This window comes from Aquarana catesbeiana, linkage group LG10 (assembly GCF_042186555.1).
Source record: "Aquarana catesbeiana isolate 2022-GZ linkage group LG10, ASM4218655v1, whole genome shotgun sequence".
Taxonomy (NCBI): Eukaryota; Metazoa; Chordata; class Amphibia; order Anura; family Ranidae; genus Aquarana; species Aquarana catesbeiana.
This window is the reverse complement of record NC_133333.1, coordinates 113,555,788-113,574,458: the sequence shown is the minus strand read 5'-3', so window position 1 is coordinate 113,574,458 and position 18,671 is coordinate 113,555,788. Positions and strand designations below refer to the sequence as shown.

The following is an 18,671-nucleotide window of genomic DNA, read 5'->3' as shown; positions in this document are numbered from 1 at the left end:
GGCTCGGGATCCATGGGCAGGCGAGGGCGGCTCGGGAGACATGGGCAGGTAAGTGTCTGTTTATTAGAAGTCAGCAGATACAAGATTTGAGATGCTGACTTTACTCTCTTTATATATAAATGATCGGAGCTCCTCCTGCCAGGCTGGGTTGTCCTCTATTCTCATACTTACCTACTTGTCCTGCTGTGTTCCTCCGCTCACACCATACAGCCTGCATCCCCGACACATGGAAGGAACCTCCTGCTTTTCCAGACCTCTGTAGCTGCGATCTGTCCCTATAGAAGTATACGGTACAGCGAGCACACCATTACAAGCCGCCTATACTAAAGTTTATATCCAACAAATAAGCCCCGCCCCCAGCACCATTCCTAGAGCTCCACTCCGCCCCTCCCAGAGCGGATCACGTGACGGCGACGTCAGCGAAGGTCCTGGTGCTGGGTACGTGTTGTCGGTGTGCTCGCTATACAGAGCTGTACAGTATAAATCTTCCATTGATGAATGGCGGGAATCGGACATTTCGGGTGTTGTGTGTCTTCAGTACAGCGGCTCCTCGGGTGTTCTCTGAGGAGGATGTGTCTGCTCGGTGTCAGTCTTACATTTTATATGGGTAGTAGTCAGTCTAACATGGAGTACTCCTTTCAGTCAGTGTATCTTTAGGGTCCATTCACATAGAACTGTGGTTATCACATGTACATTGATGTGCTGAGGGCCCCATTCACACGCTCTGGTTTTCATATCCCATTCATTTCAATGAACCGCTGAACACAGAACAGGTCATGAGATAAAGCGGGGTGGGCCGCACTACAGACACTCAGGAATACTTTATTCAGGACGTGATAAAAATGAACACGTCTGCTTCCAGGCTCACGCGTTTCAGCCGTGTGTAACAAGCATGTTGCTATGACTAAGACCCGCACAGGGCTGAAACGTGTGATCCTGGAAGCAGACGTGTTCATGTTTATCACGTCCTGAATAAAGTATTCCTGAGTGTCTGTAGTGCGGGGTTGTAATGCTTTCTCTCATAGAAGTTCCCGATAACAGGAGGCGGGGAGCACCGCACACTTCCATTCATTATCTGGTTATCCAGGTTGAGTGGTGTTGTTGTGTTTTGCTGGATTATGTAGAAAAAGTAGTAGAAGCGCTATATTTACAGGTTGCACAGAATCGCATGGTGTTGCTGTACTAAGTGGTTTGTTCTCACAGGCAGTGAGACGTTTCCCAAGCCGCGGCTGCACAGATCGGGAAATGTCTCACTTCCTGTGATTAGCGCTGCGGAGTGTCAGCTTCCTGGCGGGCGCGTGGAATTGCGAACACGCCCAAGCTCATCGTTAGTGGCCACACACAGGCTACAGTTGTATGGATGGATTTTTTTGTGCCATTTAGTAATTTGCACCCGCATTGCGGCATGTTCACGTGTTGTGTGGGAAAGGCACACAGAACGCACCTTTCCTGCACTGCGTTCCAGTGTAAACAGGCCCTCAGTCACACCGGGTACTGAAATTGGTGCTAAGGGCCGTCTTTACCCACATGGGATTCTGCATATCCACGAGGAGGCAGTCCCATTCATGTGTATTGGGATGCATTTGTGGCCAGGGCCGCTGTTAGAAATAACGGGGCCCATACAGCCTACCTGACAGGGACCCCGCCCCTGGGGCCACACCTGATCCTGACCCCTGCACCCACCTCAAAAAAATGCAACTTTGTCCTCAAGTGATATTTATGATACCTTGGGCAGTGACAGCTACTCTTTATGGAGAGATCTGGAGTTTATTAGACCCCTGATCCCTCCTCTGCCCTCCAAGGCAACCTATTGATTTGATTGGCTGCTTTCCTGGCTGGTACCATCCAGGTGAATACAGAACTGAAACTGAAAGTGATGAAATCCTCATAGCTTCTGGCTTCAGTTGTCACTGAGGGGAGGGAGAAACAGATGTTCCTCCTTCTGCTTTGTAGGCTGCCAACCCAACCTGATGGAATGGGAGAGCCCAGGAAAACAGGGGCGGGGGGTGGCTGAACTTAAAAAAAAAAAATTCAAAGTCAGCAGCTACAAATACTGCAGTTGCTGACTTTTAATAATCGGACACTTACCTGTCCCAGGGTCCAGCGATGTGGGGGAACGAACCCCCGCTGGTCTCCCCCTCCTCTCTGCGGCACCAGCATAGTCACTGTGGGCACCCGGCTGTGGCTTCACAGCCTGGCACGCACTGCACATGCGCGAGGCGCGCTGTGACTGGCCAGGCAATCATCTGGGATCTGTGATGTGTCCCAGATGATTGCCGAGAGGGAAGGGGGAGAGGTGATCTTACTTCTGGCACCGCGGGTGCGCCAGGAGGAAGAGTAGGAGCTGGAACCCTCTAAAAAGAAGGTTTCTGCTCCCCCCCCCCCCCCCCAAAAAAAATGACATGCCAAATGTGGCATGTCAGGGAATCATCTTTCCTTAATGCGGAAGTTCCATTTTTGAGTGGAACTCCACTTTAACAACAGGGATAATTTTACCTGCACAAGAAGCATCACGACCACAGCATATACCGTATTTATCGGCGTATAACACGCGCCAACGTATAACATGCACCCCAAGTTTGGGAGGGAATTTTAAGGAAAAAACTTACATTTAAATGCCCATCAATGCAGCCTTGTCAGTGTCCATTTGTAGCCTTGTCCATCTGCAGCCTTGTCCATCATTGCAGCCTTGCCCCTGTGTCATTTGCAGACTACTGCCGTTTAAAAATGGCGCCGCCACAATCGCCCATTTTCTGCGTGTCTCGGCGGCTTTTGGCGGCTCACGTGGGACTGCGAGAGCCGCCGAAAGCTGCCAAAATGCTTACAATCAGCGGGGGATCAGCGTATAACACGCACCCACGATTTTCCCCAGATTTTAAGGGGAAAAAAGTGCGTGTTATACGCCGATAAATACGGTGTTATCTCTCCTCCTTTGCAGTATAAGGTGGAGTGGTTGGGGCAGTAAAAAACACACACATACGATCTTTTTACCAACCCCGCAAACACAAATGTAAGGGCCCATTCACATGGGGCGCAGACATGCATCTCCCGTGCAGGAACCTTTACCAGCACGGCGTTGCATGCATCCCCCGGCCAGGTGTCTCATTTATTCCTATTGGGACACGTACCTGCAAAACATATTGGGTAACAGTGTCTGTGTCCATGCAGCCATGTGTCCCAATAGAAATAAACGAGACACCGGCCTAGGGATGCACACAACACCATGCTGGTAAAAGTCCCTGCACAGGAGATGCATGTCTGCGCCCAAGGATGCATTCACTGCCTTTCTATGGTCATCCTCATTATCACACAGTACAGGTGCAGTGGCTCAAAGCACTTTTACTGTGGAATAATCATGATGATGAAGTGTACAGCAGCTAAATGTGATCATCCATCATTGAAGATGATCACATTTAGCTGTTGTATAATTCAATCGTGGGCAACACCCAGGGCATGGCTTAGGTGAAGGGGGGAGTCTTGGCTGTGACTGAACCTTTTCGAAGAAAAATGATCCTCTGCAGCCTTGATGGTTCCCACTTCCCTCACTTCACACAGACACTACACTGGTGATGATGATGACCGCTGCCACTATATCCCCCTCAGCCCGTGCCCATCCTCTCCTCAGCATTTACTTGCTGAAGGAGGCAGGCAATAAAGAAGCTGCTGTGACTCCGCGAGGCCTGGAACTTTATTGTCATTATTGACAAATACGAGCAGGATAGTGTTAATCCGCCTGCACCCGAATAAGTAAAAAGAATCCCTCCATGATACAGCCTCTTGGGCCCATGTGAATGAACTAATGGGGCCAATGATGTATACCCACCCGGGAGCCGTGGGTGAATGGGGGAAGCATGGAAAAAGTGCCTGCAGCTAGATCAATGGGATCAGTGTCAGCAATATGACAGTACTCCTGCTCGTCAGGTGCTCGGGCCCCGGTACAGGAGGGCCGGCTGTACTACATTATCAGCGGCCGTGGTTGTGGCACAAACACAGCTGTTGGTCCTAATTTGACAGCCATGTATGTGTTGTCTCCAAATGTCTGCGTCAGTGCCGCTGCGTTGTAATAGACATAAATATGACTGCCTGCATGGGGATACATGGAACACCTGGACATCCTGGGTGGCTGAAGACCCACCCTTCTGTGGGTGTACAGATCAGTACTCCCATGTGAATGAGGCCTTAAAACTGAACTTTACCCATAAAAACTTGATAAATACATTCCACATTAATAATTATGCGACCAAAATGTGTGTGTACTGTAAATTGCCTCCAGCATTGCTCCTGTTTCTTCTTGCCAGAGGCTGCTGTTTTGCTGAAGCTAAGAGCCCCTGAACAGCAGTAAATCATAAAGGAGAACTAAAACTATCAGTTTAATGGTTTCAAAAAACAGTTACATTCCTGGAATGCCGGTATTGCTAACTGTCACATTTGCTTGTTGTCCTCAACCAAACTGTCAAATCATCAAATGCCTGGAGTCATAATTGATCACATGTGAAGTACCATGGCAATTGCAGATCAAACAGAAGTAGCTTCCCTGGCTGTAAAGGACAGGAGGGTTTAATTGCGCTTTAAGGCTGTCAGCAGATCGGCCTCTACAAACTCAGCAGTGCCTAAAAATGGAGAGCAACTGAGCATGTGCAGAGCAGGGTGAGACAGTGTATTACTGGATTTTAAACCATATAGGCACTTATTTTTAATGTTTTACATAGCTATACCTGCAAAAGGGGCCAGCCTGAAGTGATCTGGCAGTACTTAAAGAGAAACTGCAGTCTGCTCACATAATTTGTGATAAAAACATCTTTGCCATTCTGAAGCTTCCCTCCAACCACTTTGCATATTATTTTATATATACTGTTATTCTGTACTTGCCAAATATGCTGCAGAAATCTCCCTCCACTGAGTCTGGCTGAATCCATTTTAACTGTGGGCAGCTGAATCTGCTGCCTGTCCACTTTCTGGATGTACACAGACACACAGAGGCACACCTCCAGCTCTGCAGCTCTCATTGGCCCTCTTATGACTCACCCCCCCCCCCCCCCCCCCCCCCCCTCCTGGCAAACTCTCAGGAGAGTGAGAGCTGTGCATGATGTCATTAGCCTAGGCTTTTTACCAGACAAGAAACAGGAAGTGGGCTGTGTAAGGTATTTACCTCTCAGAAAAAAAATGTTTTACTATCCAAAGTTAAAACAACAAGGGCAGAAGATTTAATAGATGGAAATATGAAAAAATGACTGAAGAGCTGCTTTAAGTTTCTGACTAAAGTTTCACTTTAACGTGTACTTTTTTTGTTACTTCCTGGAATATGGAAAGGGTCTCCTGCATAGCAGAGGCGCTAAGCTGTACCGGCTGCTGCATTGATGTGCGTTGCGCTGAAAGTAGGGCTTAGTCTACTTTTTTCTACTGCAAACTAGTGCAATGCACCAGTGTGAACTGCTCCCATTCATATACCCAATATTTTTTTTACAGGACCTTGCACTGGTATGTGTAAGCTGTCTGTCGGATGTAACAGGGTGACAATGCAACTGCACTATTGGAAGCCGGTTGTCACATTACAACAGGAAGTGCCATATCTCAATCTCCCCTTCAACAGCATGCTGAAAATCAGAACTGCTGTACTGCGCGTGAGAGAAGCCGCCTGTCTCCAGCGGTCTGACATCCCACCCTGCTCAGTCACAACTATTCTGCTCTGCAACATTTCAGCTGGCCATAGATGGATAGAATTTCAAACGAAAAGTCTTAGAACCCTTTCACACTGAGGCACTTTTCAGTTACTTTGGCGCTAAAAAAAAGCACCTGAAAAGCTCACAAAACCCTATTTCCATTAAAATCAATGAATGCTTTCGCACTGGGGCAGTGCGCTGGAGAGGAGGTGGAAAAAACTCCTGCAAGCAGCATCTTTGGAGCATGTTTGGAGTGTTAAAAAAAAAAAACACCCCTTTCCATTGAAATGAATGGGAGGCGGTTCAAAAGCGCCTCAAAATGGTTCTTGAAGCAGTTTTTGAGTCACGTGACCTTCAAAACCGATAGCGCCTGAAAAGTGCTCAGTATTTTATAGGCAGTTTTCAAGCGCCTCAGTGTGAAAGGGCTCTTAGTAAAAAGTGTATCAACATTCTCAGAACATTGAGGTGTCATTCAAAAGATTTAAAGGGGTTGTAAACCCTTGTGTTTTTTTCACCTTAATACATCCTATGCATTAAGGTGAAAAAACTTCTGACATTGACTGGCCCCCCAGCCCCCCCGTTTTACTCACCTGAGCCCGATAAGCCTGAGCCCGAAAGAAGGTTCTAAGAAAGTTTGTTTTTTCTTTTGATTGTGGTCAAATTGACATTTGTTTTTGACCGCATTGGCGTGAAATTTAGAAGGAACAGGATGGAAAATTTTTCTTAAACGCATTTCTAATCGTGAATGTGGCTTTCGTTCAGTAAAGTCCATTCATTCCAAAATCAAACAAAATCCAAACGACAACCAAATTTTCAGAGAATTTCCATACGCTTTTTTTCTAAGACTTTTCCTAACAAGTTCCATTTGAAATTCTATCCATCTATGGTCAGCTTAAAGGGGAGCTCCAGTCGTTGTGATTATTAAAAGTCAGCAGCTTATGTGCTCACCCGAGCCATCCCTTCTCTTGTTCTTCTCTCCCTGTTGCCAGCATCTCCGTTGTGGGCACCTGGCTGTGACAGCTTGCGGTTTCACAGCCAGGTGGCCACTACGCATGTGCGCGCTGTGCTGCGCATTGGGAATGGTACTGCAGTCTTCTGGGACATGTGATGTGTCCCAGATGACTGTGGGGAGGGAGGGGGAGAGGAGAACTTCCGGTTGAATCCCCTAGATGATCCAAGCGGAAGTGGGAGTGGGTACCTGTCACAACCAGGTACTAAAAGATGTTTGAAGACTTTTTACATTTTATGCACCCTGACTTCATCTAACATAAAAAAAAAAAAAGCTACAATTAGGAGTTACATTTTTACATACTATATTATGAGTGAATTTGTTCACATGAGTTACTTAGACATGAAACACAGGTCTTTCTTACATGTACCTGGAATCATGTCCTTCTGGAGCAAATGGTTCAAATGATATGATAATGTCCACTGCATATTTTGTGATTTCACACTCAGTACAGTATTGCACTTGTTTATATTTGTACAACATCTTCACATTTCAATGCATGGTTCATGGTAGTGTACAATGGTTGATTTGTAAACTATACATTTTGCTTATAAAAGAAGTAAAACAATAACATTTAATATGTCTTTCTTTTTGTGACTTCAGTGAGAAAACCAGTGAAAGACTAACTGCATGCTGTAACGCATAGACACAATGCGGTCGTTTCGTCAGGTTGGAGAGAAGCAGTTGCCCCACGAAATCATATTTATGTCATGGTCACCTAGAAGGGATCTTATTGCACTTGTTAACAAAACTGGAGAGGTAGGTTGTGTGTTTGTATCAACTTCTGGTAGACTTGGACCTCTTTAACACCCACAGTTTGTCGTTTTTTCAGGCGGATCTGATCAGACCCTCCAGTCTCCTCTATGGAGCGGGCGGTGTCAACTGACATGTGTCTGTTTACACCTGCTGACATCCGATCCTATCCGCTAAAAACAGACAGATGGGGATCTGTTCACCATCCGTTTGACAGATTCGATGACAGTCGGATGGAAACGAACAGGCAGTCTGTTTACATTCGACGGCCCATAGATGAGAACAGGCTCTGTCTGTGTCCACTCTGCATGAGAGGACACGGACCAGCCATTCGCCTGCTCAGCAGAGATCAGCGGACAAGCTCCCTACTGAGCAGACGAACTCCAACGGAGCCTGCCCCATGTGGAAGGGGCCTTAAATTCAGCAATATATCATTTTCATATCAGAAACCTGGCTGTTTAAGGCAGTACAGCTGTGTAGCCATGAGACAAAGGAAATTCACATTCACAGGCAGCACAGTGGTGTAGTGGGTAGCACTCTCGCCTAACAGTAAAGAGGGTCACTGGTTTGAATCCCAACCACGACACTACCTGCCTGGAGTTTGCATGTTCTCCCTGTGCCTCCGTGGGTTTCCTCCCACACTCCAAAGACATGCTGGTAGGTTAATTGGCTTCTGTCCAAAATTGTCCCTAGTATATGAATGTGAGTTGGGGACCTTGGATTGTGGGCACCTTGAGGGTAGGGACCGATGTGAGTGTGCGATGTATGTGTGGAGCGCTGCGTAAATTGACAGCGCTATATGGGTACCTTTAAAAAAAAAATAATATAATAGATGAGCATCTTAATGAGTCACAATGTACAGGGAGAGGGACAATTGTAGACATGCACCCATGCTCACTCAGGTTGAACTGGATGGACTGGTGTCTTTATTCAAACTTGTTAACTATGTAACTTTGTAACTTGCAATAGGTTTTTATTAAAAGGAAATTAATACTCAAATAATTTTATCAAGCCAAGTAGGCATTGGTGTGAACACAAATTGATGTGTAGGGATATATTGTTACCTAAAATAAGCTGTTATAGTCGTTTTATGGTACAAGTTCTGCCCATGGTAGGAAGTCCACCTAGCTAGAAAACCCTTCTGTAAATAACTTTCACTTTACTAGAGGCTATACTTGCCTTTGCTAAGCCATGCTGGTTTGCTTGTACCCTGTCCAATAAGTGTGCCCATAAACTGCGAGCAGACATGCAATATCTCTACTGCAATAAAATAAACCTACCGGCCTGCTCACTGTCTTCTGTGTGCATGCACAGCTCTGTTTACATTCTAACACAATGCTTGTGTGCTGGGATGACTGTACTCCTGCGCATGTACAGGAGTGGTGACATCCTGCACCAGCCAATCAAGATGGCTGAAGACCAGCACCCATAAGATGCTGGTGAGGGACCTTGCAGGCATTGGACTATTAAAGCACAGGTAAGTAATTTGGAGTTTAGTTCTGCTTCTGCACAAACGTCAAGGTAAGGAGACTGTTTATGGAGTCAAATGATCACAAACAGTGGAACTTGGTGATTTTTGCAAGTGTTTCTTAAAGCTAAAGTCTAGTATATTTATTTTTTTTTCTTTTGGAATGCAGCACCAAACAAATTAGGTATGTTTATTGGTGTGTATCTCATTACGTGCAGATGGCTGCTTCTGCTAAATATCACACCCTCAGTGTCTCCTCAGCTGCCAGATACTGCCCTGAGCAAGTGTCTTTGGCACTGTGAAGGTTAACAACAGTTGCTACAGAGAAAGGTTGCACTGCTACAACCCCCATTCTGCCCTCTCATTCATTCAAAGAATTCTACTATTGTAACACAGTGCATCATGTTTTGTGAATAGAGGATGAGGAGGTACTGAATGACAGCATCTCCGCCCGCCATCACAGAAGGTGATGGGTTACAGGAGTGTAGCAATATGAGCGATATGAATGTCAGGAAGGGCAGAAGGAGTCGGATCTGCGCAATTTTTTTCTCTGTAACAGCTGCTTTGTTAAACTTCACAAGGCTGGAAGACAGCCACTCAGCAGTATGCGCCGCTGAGGATGCAGGAATGATTTTAGGAGAAGCAGCCAGCCGCCTGCAGGTAATGCCATACACTCCATTAAACACACCCAATGTTTGTTGCTGTATCCCAAAATTAAATATAATAAATTTCTACTTTGTTCATAAGGCTAACTTTGTCTTTTCTGTCACCTGAATAAGTAGCTGTCCTCAGCTGATCAAACAACCAATCAAGTGACAGCTGTTAAAACAACATGAATTAAAAGCATATATTGAAAGCTTCTTTTATGATTGTGTATTTACAATCTAACCAAATATATATAGACTCATGAAGATTTTATTTTACATTTTAACATCTTGTATACAGTAATACTTTTTAATGTACTCTTTATGAGTCTGTTATTGTTAGGATAGATTGTAAGTACCTCATTTTTGAAGCGTGTATTATACAGGTATATGCTGCTATTTTGCATCCTTTGCCTCAGTGTGTGCAGGATAAATCCTACAGTGGTGACCTACTACCTTTATCAACTGCCTTAGGCAATCTGCAGCTAAATCTTTTGGGCCCCAAGGATGCTTTAGGGCTGAGCAGAATAATAGTGATGTAGGGGTCATCAGACTGGATAACAGCACATAGTGGGGGTCAAAGGCATCCAAAACTCCTGAAAGTTGTGAATGCCGAGGATTCAGACATAAGCTGTACCACGTCAGCTGAGTGAAGATGGGAGACACGGACACCTGGAGAGGGTGGAAGAAATCTATTCTTTGCAGGGAACTGCTTTTGGTATTTTTGTGGTGACAACAGTTATGCTTTAAACTGTGAATAATAACTAAATCGGTATATAAGATAATTATGTTGATATGATTTCCTTTTAGGTGTTGCTGCATCGACTGGCAAATATTCAGAGAGTGTGGAATTTACCTCCAAATGAGAATACAGGGAAAGAAGTGTCATGCCTGGCATGGAGACCTGATGGCAAAAGTAAATTTGGATCAGTTGTGTTTTACTGTATGTATTTAGTGTATTTTGGTATCTTTATGACAGTGTCTTAAGAGCAATTTTGTTTTTAACTTATAGTTTTGGCTTTTGGCCTGGCTGATACCAGACGTGTTGTGCTTTGTGATGTGGAAAAGCCTGAGACTCTACATTCCTTTTCTGTAGAAACAACAGTGTCCTGTATGCACTGGATGGAAGTGACAGAGGAAAGCAGGTAAGTACCTAAAGGTTGGGATAAGTGTGGCCCTAGATGGGCAGATATCTTATTGAGGACAATGCGAGACGTGCTAGCGTTATTGAAGAACTCTGGGAACTATGCCAGTGCTAAAACATACTGTGGCCCATTGTGGCTATAATGGATTTTGCATAACCCATGTCATTATTGCTGCTGGGGACACTGCAATACACTTTGGTAGGATTCTTTACATGCAAGGATCAACTTCCTCCTGCCACCAGAAACATAAAAGTTGCTTGTATGTTACCTTGGGCCATTCAGGAAGCGCCTTCAGTGTTTTTGGCAGTTACTGTTACAACAAGCTTTTCTTTATCATACATCATAGGACACAGAGCCTTAAGTAATTACTTAATGGGTTACGGGCCACCTTCAGGTGATGGACACTGGTTATACCCAATCCAGGAAGTTCACTCTCTATATAACTCCTCCTCCTTCCAGGAGCACATCAATTTTTTCGCCAATGTTTAAGGTGTTGGTCACGAGTGAGGATGTGCTCTGAGGTGCTCCAGGAGGGATCCATGCTGGATTTAAATAGCCTCCATAAAGACCAGATCCATCCAGAGTGCCACTAAGGCCTAAAAGGATGGTACCTGGGGCCTTGTATCTGAAGCATGAGGTTTTGCCTGTAACACCTCTCTTTGTAGGGCTGGACCCCAGGAACCCAGGGCTTTGGTGTTGCTACATTACCTAGCTTTCCTGGTGGGGTGCTTTACAGGTCCAAAGGAGTTGGAACCTCGATATCTAGGGACCCGGTCCTTGAAGGTTTGCTAAACGCAGCCCGCCGTGATGGGTGAAGGTTTGATTGTCTGTTAATTCAGCAAATCCTGCGGCGGGGATAAGATAAAGGAAGAAATGTAGGTATTAAAAACACCTATGTATTCTACCATTAGGGAAAACATGTTGTCATGCCTTAATTCTCCACTGCACACACCTTACTCTGTTGTCTTCACTGTAAAGCTCAGTCTGTGTGTGGTCGCAGCAGCTTGTGCAGGGAGATTTTTTTCAAGGTAAAAGAAATCTGCAAAATGTTTTCTTTCACCCCCCTGAAGGGACCAGAGGGTTAGGGGGACATCAGCGCTGTACCCCCCTGACATTACCCCCCTCCCGCTGGTACTGCAAATTTTATTACTGTTGGCTGATTTTACTGTTGTTGGTGCCTGCTGCTGGACGTGCCTCTGCCCCCCCCCACCCCCCCGTGTTGGGTCTGTGGACCCAAAAACACCGCACACGAGCGTGGAAATATTTCTTTCTCGAACATCACGGGACACAGAGCCACAGTAATTACTGATGGGTTATATAGGTATCACTGGTGATTGGACACTGGCACACCCTATCAGGAAGTTCAACCCCCTATATAATCCCTCCCCCTTGCAGGGATACCTCAGTTTTTACGCCAGTGTCTTAGGTGATGGACGTGTAAAGATGTCCTGTGCTGAGCTCCAAAGGGAATATCCTAAGATCCTATACTGGGGCAAGCCAGGCGAACCGGATCCATTCAAAGTGTCTTTTCATGGCCGAATTGAATGGTACCCGGGCCTCGTGTCCGAAGAAACGAGGTTTTACCCGTAATGCTTCTCATTTTAGAGAGCTGGACCCCGCAGATCAGAAAATGGCTTTAAACTTCCTAATTTCTGGCGAGGTGCTTTACGGTCCCAGAACTGTTGGATCCCCCTACTGATGGGGGCCCCAGTCTCTGACGGTTTTTTCAAACGGAGCCCACCGTGAGAGGTGAAGATTGGGTCTGTGTAAACAGCACCCTGCGGCTGGATAAGGTAAGAGGAGATTCCACAGAATTTTTGAGTTCTAGTGGCTTTTCTCCTTTAAGGTAAATGCATGCTATGCCTATTGTGACCACCGGGGGCTGTCAAGAGCACAAACCTACACATGCTGACTGACTGTCTCAGGTGTTCAGTGCTGATTATGTCCCAGCATCTCAAAGCAGGCTGCAAGCAGGTAAGGTGGAAAGGGGGATTTCTCATGTTTGAATGTTCCCCCCAGGCTAGAGAGGGGCCACAGGGGTCTAGAAAGTGGTTATACCACCCGGGCTCTGCGGCCTTATGGCCACCATCTCTGAAGATAGCCGTTCAGGCAGATCTTGTTACCAGTCTCCCTCCTTCCCCCCCCCCATCCCCAGCCTTTTCTCCAGAAGCATGACAGGAGAGTCGGCAGTGCGGGAAGCGCTCGTTTTTTTCAAAACTCGGGGGGGGGGCGGTAGAGGAGGGGGCGGGATGTCAGCACAGAGTGTTTAGACTCCCACTCAGGCCAGCTGCAGGCTATTAAAAGGCACTCTGTACAGGTGCACTCAGCCTTCTGAGAGACACAGAGCTGACGGTCGCATGTAAGGTGGGACACAGGCATTCTCCTAGGCAGCATTTACTGAAGTAACACCAGACTGAGCATTGGGTAGCAAGGCTTTTAGCCAGACTACATCGCTCAGCGGGCAGTGTTCATTTGTATACCTCACACCTTGTTGCTTTGCACTATGGGTAGAAGAGGTTCAAGCACCCCAGGAACCAGAGACACTAGGGGATCTCGTTCAGGTTCTGAGGGCCCCCTGTCGTCAGCATCCTCCCCCCCCTAAAGATGGGCCAGGGACGGCTAGCCAGGGAGAGCCATCGGGGTCAGGGGCTACACCTGCTTCTGGCACTTCAGCCCCTGTTTATATTACACAAGAGGTTTTTTCCTCAACCATTAATGGTCTAGAGGAAAGATTAATGGCCGTGATTACGTCTTCACTCAGTGGAAGAAAACGCACTAGGCTTTCCTCTGTTCCCCAAGACCCTCAGACAGAGGAGCTCTGGGATAAAGGAGATGAATCCCTTTCAGAGGATCGGGATGGGATGGATGATTCCTCTTCGGAGGATTCAGGTGGAGAGGGACCCTCTGCGACTTCCCAAGAGGAGAAAGTCTTAGTGCAGATCCTCACTGGATTGGTCCGCTCCACATTTAAGTTGCCCATACCTGAAACTGCTAAAGAATCCTCTTCTGCTTTGGGGTCACTGAAACCTTTCCAAGCAGCACATGCTTTTCCTGTTCATACTTTACTTGAAAAGCTTATTTATTCTGAGTGGGATCACCCAGACAAACGTTTTTTTTTTCCGCCGAGAAAGTTTTCAACACTTTATCCGATGGAAGAAAAGTTTATTAAAATGTGGGGAATACCGGCTATTGATGCCGCCATTTCCTCCATAAATAATAGCCTGACTTGTCCTGTAGACAATGCTCAGATGCTCAGGGATCCTGTAGATAAAAGGATGGAATCCCTATTGAAGGATGTTTTCTCCTTAGCAGGATCAGTGGCCCAACCTGCAGTAGCAGCGATTGGAGTCTGTCAATACTTAACCACTTGCCGACCGCCTAACGTATATATACGTCGGCAGAATGGCACGGGCAGGCAGAATCACGTACCTGTACGTGATCTGCCTCCCGCGGGCGGGGGGTCCCATCGGACCCCCCCCCGGTGCCATCGGCGGTCGGCATCTGACTGGGAGCGTCGGGAGGCGAGGGGGAGACCATCCGATCGTGGCCCCCCCCTCGCGATCGCTCCCAGCCAATGGGAATCCTCCTCTGCCTGTGTATAGTTTCACACAGGCAGAGGATGTGATGTCATCTCTCCTCGGTCTGGCAGTTTCCGTCCCAGCGCCGAGGAGAGAAGACATGTAAGTGCACACAACACAAACACACACAGTAGAACATGCCAGGCATACCTTACACCCCCGATCCCCCCCGATCGCCCCCCGATCCCCCCCCAATCACCCCCCCCCCCCCGTCACAAACTGACATTAGCAGTATTTTTTTTTTTTTTTTTTTCTGATTACTGCATAATGTCAGTTTGTGACAGTTACAGTGTTAGGGCAGTGAATATTACCCCCCTTTAGGTCTAGGATACCCCCCTAACCCCCCCTAATAAAGTTTTAACCCCTTGATCACCCCCTGTCACCAGTGTCACTAAGCGATCATTTTTCTGATCGCTGTATTAGTGTCGCTGGTGACGCTAGTTAGAGACGTAAATATTTAGGTTCGCCGTCAGCGTTTTATAGCGTCAGGGACCCCCATATACTATCTAATAAAGGTTTTAACCCCTTGATTGCCCCCTAGTTAACCCTTTCACCACTGATCACCATATAAGTGTTACGGGTGACGCTGGTTAGTTTGTTTATTTTTTATAGTGTCAGGGCACCCGCCGTTTATTATCTAATAAAGGTTTAGCCCCCTGATCGCCCGGCGGTGATATGCGTCGCCCCAGGCAGCGTCAGATTAGCGCCAGTACCGCTAACACCCTCGCACGCAGCATACGCCTCCCTTAGTGGTATAGTATCTGTACGGATCAATATCTGATCCGATCAGATCTATACTAGCGTCCCCAGCAGTTTAGGGTTCCCGAAAACGCAGTGTTAGTGGGATCAGCCCAGATACCCGCTAGCACCTGCGTTTTGCCCCTCTGCCCGGCCCACCCAAGTGCAGTATCGATCGATCACTGTCACTTACAAAACACTAAACGCATAACTGCAGCGTTCGCATAGTCAGGCCTGATCCCTGTGATCGCTAACAGTTTTTTTGGTAGCATTTTGGTGAACTGGCAAGCACCAGCCCCAGGCAGCGTCAGATTAGCGCCAGTACCGCTAACACCCACGCACGCACCGTACACCTCCCTTAGTGGTATAGTATCTGATCGGATCAATATCTGATCTGATCAGATCTATACTAGCGTCCCCAGCAGTTTAGGGTTCCCACAAACGCAGTGTTAGCGGGATCAGCCCAGATACCTGCTAGCACCTGCGTTTTGCCCCTCCGCCCGGCCCAGCCCAGCCCACCCAAGTGCAGTATCGATCGATCACTGACACTTACAAAACACTAAACACATAACTGCAGCGTTCGCAGAGTCAGGCCTGATCCCTGCGATCGCTAACAGTTTTTCTGGTAGCGTTTTGGTGAACTGGCAAGCACCAGCCCCAGGCAGCGTCAGGTTAGCGCCAGTACCGCTAACACCCACGCACGCAGCATACGCCTCCCTTAGTGGTATAGTATCTGATCGGATCAATATCTGATCCGATCAGATCTATACTAGCGTCCCCAGCAGTTTAGGGTTCCCACAAACGCAGTGTTAGCGGGATCAGCCCAGATACCTGCTAGCACCTGCGTTTTGCCCCTCCGCCCGGCCCAGCCCAGCCCACCCAAGTGCAGTATCGATCGATCACTGTCACTTACAAAACACTAAACGCATAACTGCAGCGTTCGCAGAGTCAGGCCTGATCCTTGCGATCGCTAACAGTTTTTTTGGTAGCGTTTTGGTGAACTGGCAAGCACCAGCGGCCTAGTACAGCCCGGTCGTAGTCAAACCAGCACTGCAGTAACACTTGGTGACGTGGCGAGTCCCATAAGTGCAGTTCAAGCTGGTGAGGTGGCAAGCACAAGTAGTGTCCCGCTGCCACCAAGAAGACGAACACAGGCCCGTCGTGCCCATAGTGCCCTTCCTGCTGCATTCGCCAATCCTAATTGGGAACCCACCACTTCTGCAGCGCCCGTACTTCCCCCATTCACATCCCCAACCAAATGCAGTCGGCTGCATGAGAGGCATTTTCTTTATGTCCTCCCGAGTACCCCTACCCAACGAACCCCCCAAAAAAGATGTCGTGTCTACAGCAAGCGCGGATATAGACGTGACACCCGCTATTATTGTCCCTCCTGTCCTGACAATCCTGGTCTTTGCATTGGTGAATGTTTTGAACGCTACCATTCACTAGCTGAGTATTAGCGTAGGGTACAGCATTCCACAGACTAGGCACACTTTCACAGGGTCTCCCAAAATGCCATCGCATTTTGAGAGACCCGAACCTGGAACCGGTTACAGTTATAAAAGTTAGTTACAAAAAAAAGTGTAAAAAAAAAAAAAAACACATACAAAAATATAAAATAAAAAAAAAATAGTTGTCGTTTTATTGTTCTTTCTCTCTCTATTCTCTCTCTCTATTGTTCTGTTCTTTTTTACTGTATTATATTCTGCAATGTTTTATTGTTATTATGTTTTATCATGTTTGCTTTTCAGGTATGCAATTTTTTATACCTTACCGTTTACTGTGCTTTATTGTTAACCATTTTTTTGTCTTCAGGTACGCCATTCACGACTTTGAGTGGTTATACCAGAATGATGCCTGCAGGTTTAGGTATCATCTTGGTATCATTCTTTTCAGCCAGCGGTCGGCTTTCATGTAAAAGCAATCCTAGCGGCTAATTAGCCTCTAGACTGCTTTTACAAGCAGTGGGAGGGAATGCCCCTCCCCCCCCCAACGTCTTCCGTGTTTTTCTCTGGCTCTCCTGTCTCAACAGGGAACCTGAAAATGCAGCCGGTGATTCAGCCAGCTGACCATAGAGCTGATCAGAGACCAGAGTGGCTCCAAACATCTCTATGGCCTAAGAAACCGGAAGCTACGAGCATTTTATGACTTAGATTTCGCCGGATGTAAACAGCGCCATTGGGAAATTGGGAAAGCATTTTATCACACCGATCTTGGTGTGGTCAGATGCTTTGAGGGCAGAGGAGAAATCTAGGGTCTAATAGACCCCAATTTTTGCAAAAAAGAGTACCTGTCACTACCTATTGCTATGATAGGGGATATTTACATTCCCTGAGATAACAATAAAAATGATTAAAAAAAAAAAAAAATGAAAGGAACAGTTTAAAAATAAGATAAAAAAATAATAATAATAAAGAAAAAAAAAAAAAAAAAAAAAAAGCACCCCTGTCCCCCCTGCTCTCGCGCTAAGGCGAACGCAAGCGTCGGTCTGGCGTCAAATGTAAACAGCAATTGCACCATGCATGTGAGGTATCGCCGCGAAGGTCAGATCGAGGGCAGTAAGTTTAGCAGTAGACCTCCTCTGTAAATCTAAAGTGGTAACCTGTAAAGGCTTTTAAAGGCTTTTAAAAATGTATTTAGTTTGTCACCACTGCACGTTTGTGCGCAATTTTAAAGCATGTCATGTTTGGTATCCATGTACTCGGCCTAAGATCATCTTTTTTATTTCATCAAACATTTGGGCAATATAGTGTGTTTTAGTGCATTAAAATGTAAAAAAGTGTGTTTTTTCCCCAAAAAATGCGTTTGAAAAATCGCTGCGCAAATACTGTGTGAAAAAAAAAAATGAAACACCCACCATTTTAATCTGTAGGGCATTTGCTTTAAAAAAAATATATAATGTTTGGGGGTTCAAAGTAATTTTCTTGCAAAAAAAAATTATTTTTTTATGTAAACAATAAGTGTCAGAAAGGGCTTTGTCTTCAAGTGGTTAGAAGTGTGGGTGATGTGTGACATAAGCTTCTAGATGTTGTGCATAAAATGCCAGGACAGTTCAAAACCCCCCCAAATGACCCCATTTTGGAAAGTAGACACCCCAAGCTATTTGCTGAGAGTCATGTTGAGTCCATGGAATAATTTATATTGTGACACAAGTTGCGGGAAAGAGACAATTTTTAATTTTTTTTATTTTTTTTTGCGCAAAGTTGTCACTAAATGATATATTGCTCAAACATGCCATGGGAATATGTGAAATTACACCCCAAAATACTTTCTGCTGCTTCTCCTGAGTACGGGGATACCACATGTGTGGGACTTTTTGGGAGCCTAGCCGCGTACGGGACCCCGAAAACCAAGCACCGCCTTCAGGCTTTCTAAGGCCGTAAATTTTTGATTTCACTCTTCACTGCCTATCACAGTTTCGGAGGCCATGGAATGCCCAGGTGGCAAAAAAACCCCCCAAATGACCCCATTTTGGAAAGTAGACACCCCAAGCTATTTGATGAGAGGTATAGTGAGTATTTTGCAGACCTCACTTTTTGTCACAAAGTTTTGAAAATTGAAAAAAGAAAAAAAAAAATTTTTTTTTCTCGTCTTTCTTTATTTTGAAAAACAAATGAGAGCTGCAAAATACTCACCATGCCTCTCAGCAAATAGCTTGGGGTGTCTACTTTCCAAA

General features: G+C 46.2%; 1 protein-coding gene across 3 annotated transcripts in view; it reads left to right on the top strand.

Moving 5' to 3' along the window:
- Positions 1–361: 361 nt before the first annotated feature.
- ANAPC4 (anaphase promoting complex subunit 4) overlaps positions 362–18,671 on the top strand; it is a 170,924-nt gene continuing 152,614 nt past the window's right edge. Inside the window, exons 1-4 of one of the 3 annotated variants that reach the window (XM_073602472.1) lie at positions 362–438; positions 7,273–7,428; positions 10,345–10,450; positions 10,631–10,679. In XM_073602472.1, the coding sequence (XP_073458573.1) occupies positions 7,321–7,428; positions 10,345–10,450; positions 10,631–10,679 (263 nt within the window). In that variant the 5' untranslated portion in view covers positions 362–438; positions 7,273–7,320. The other 2 variants (XM_073602470.1, XM_073602471.1) reach the window with 2 other exon arrangements.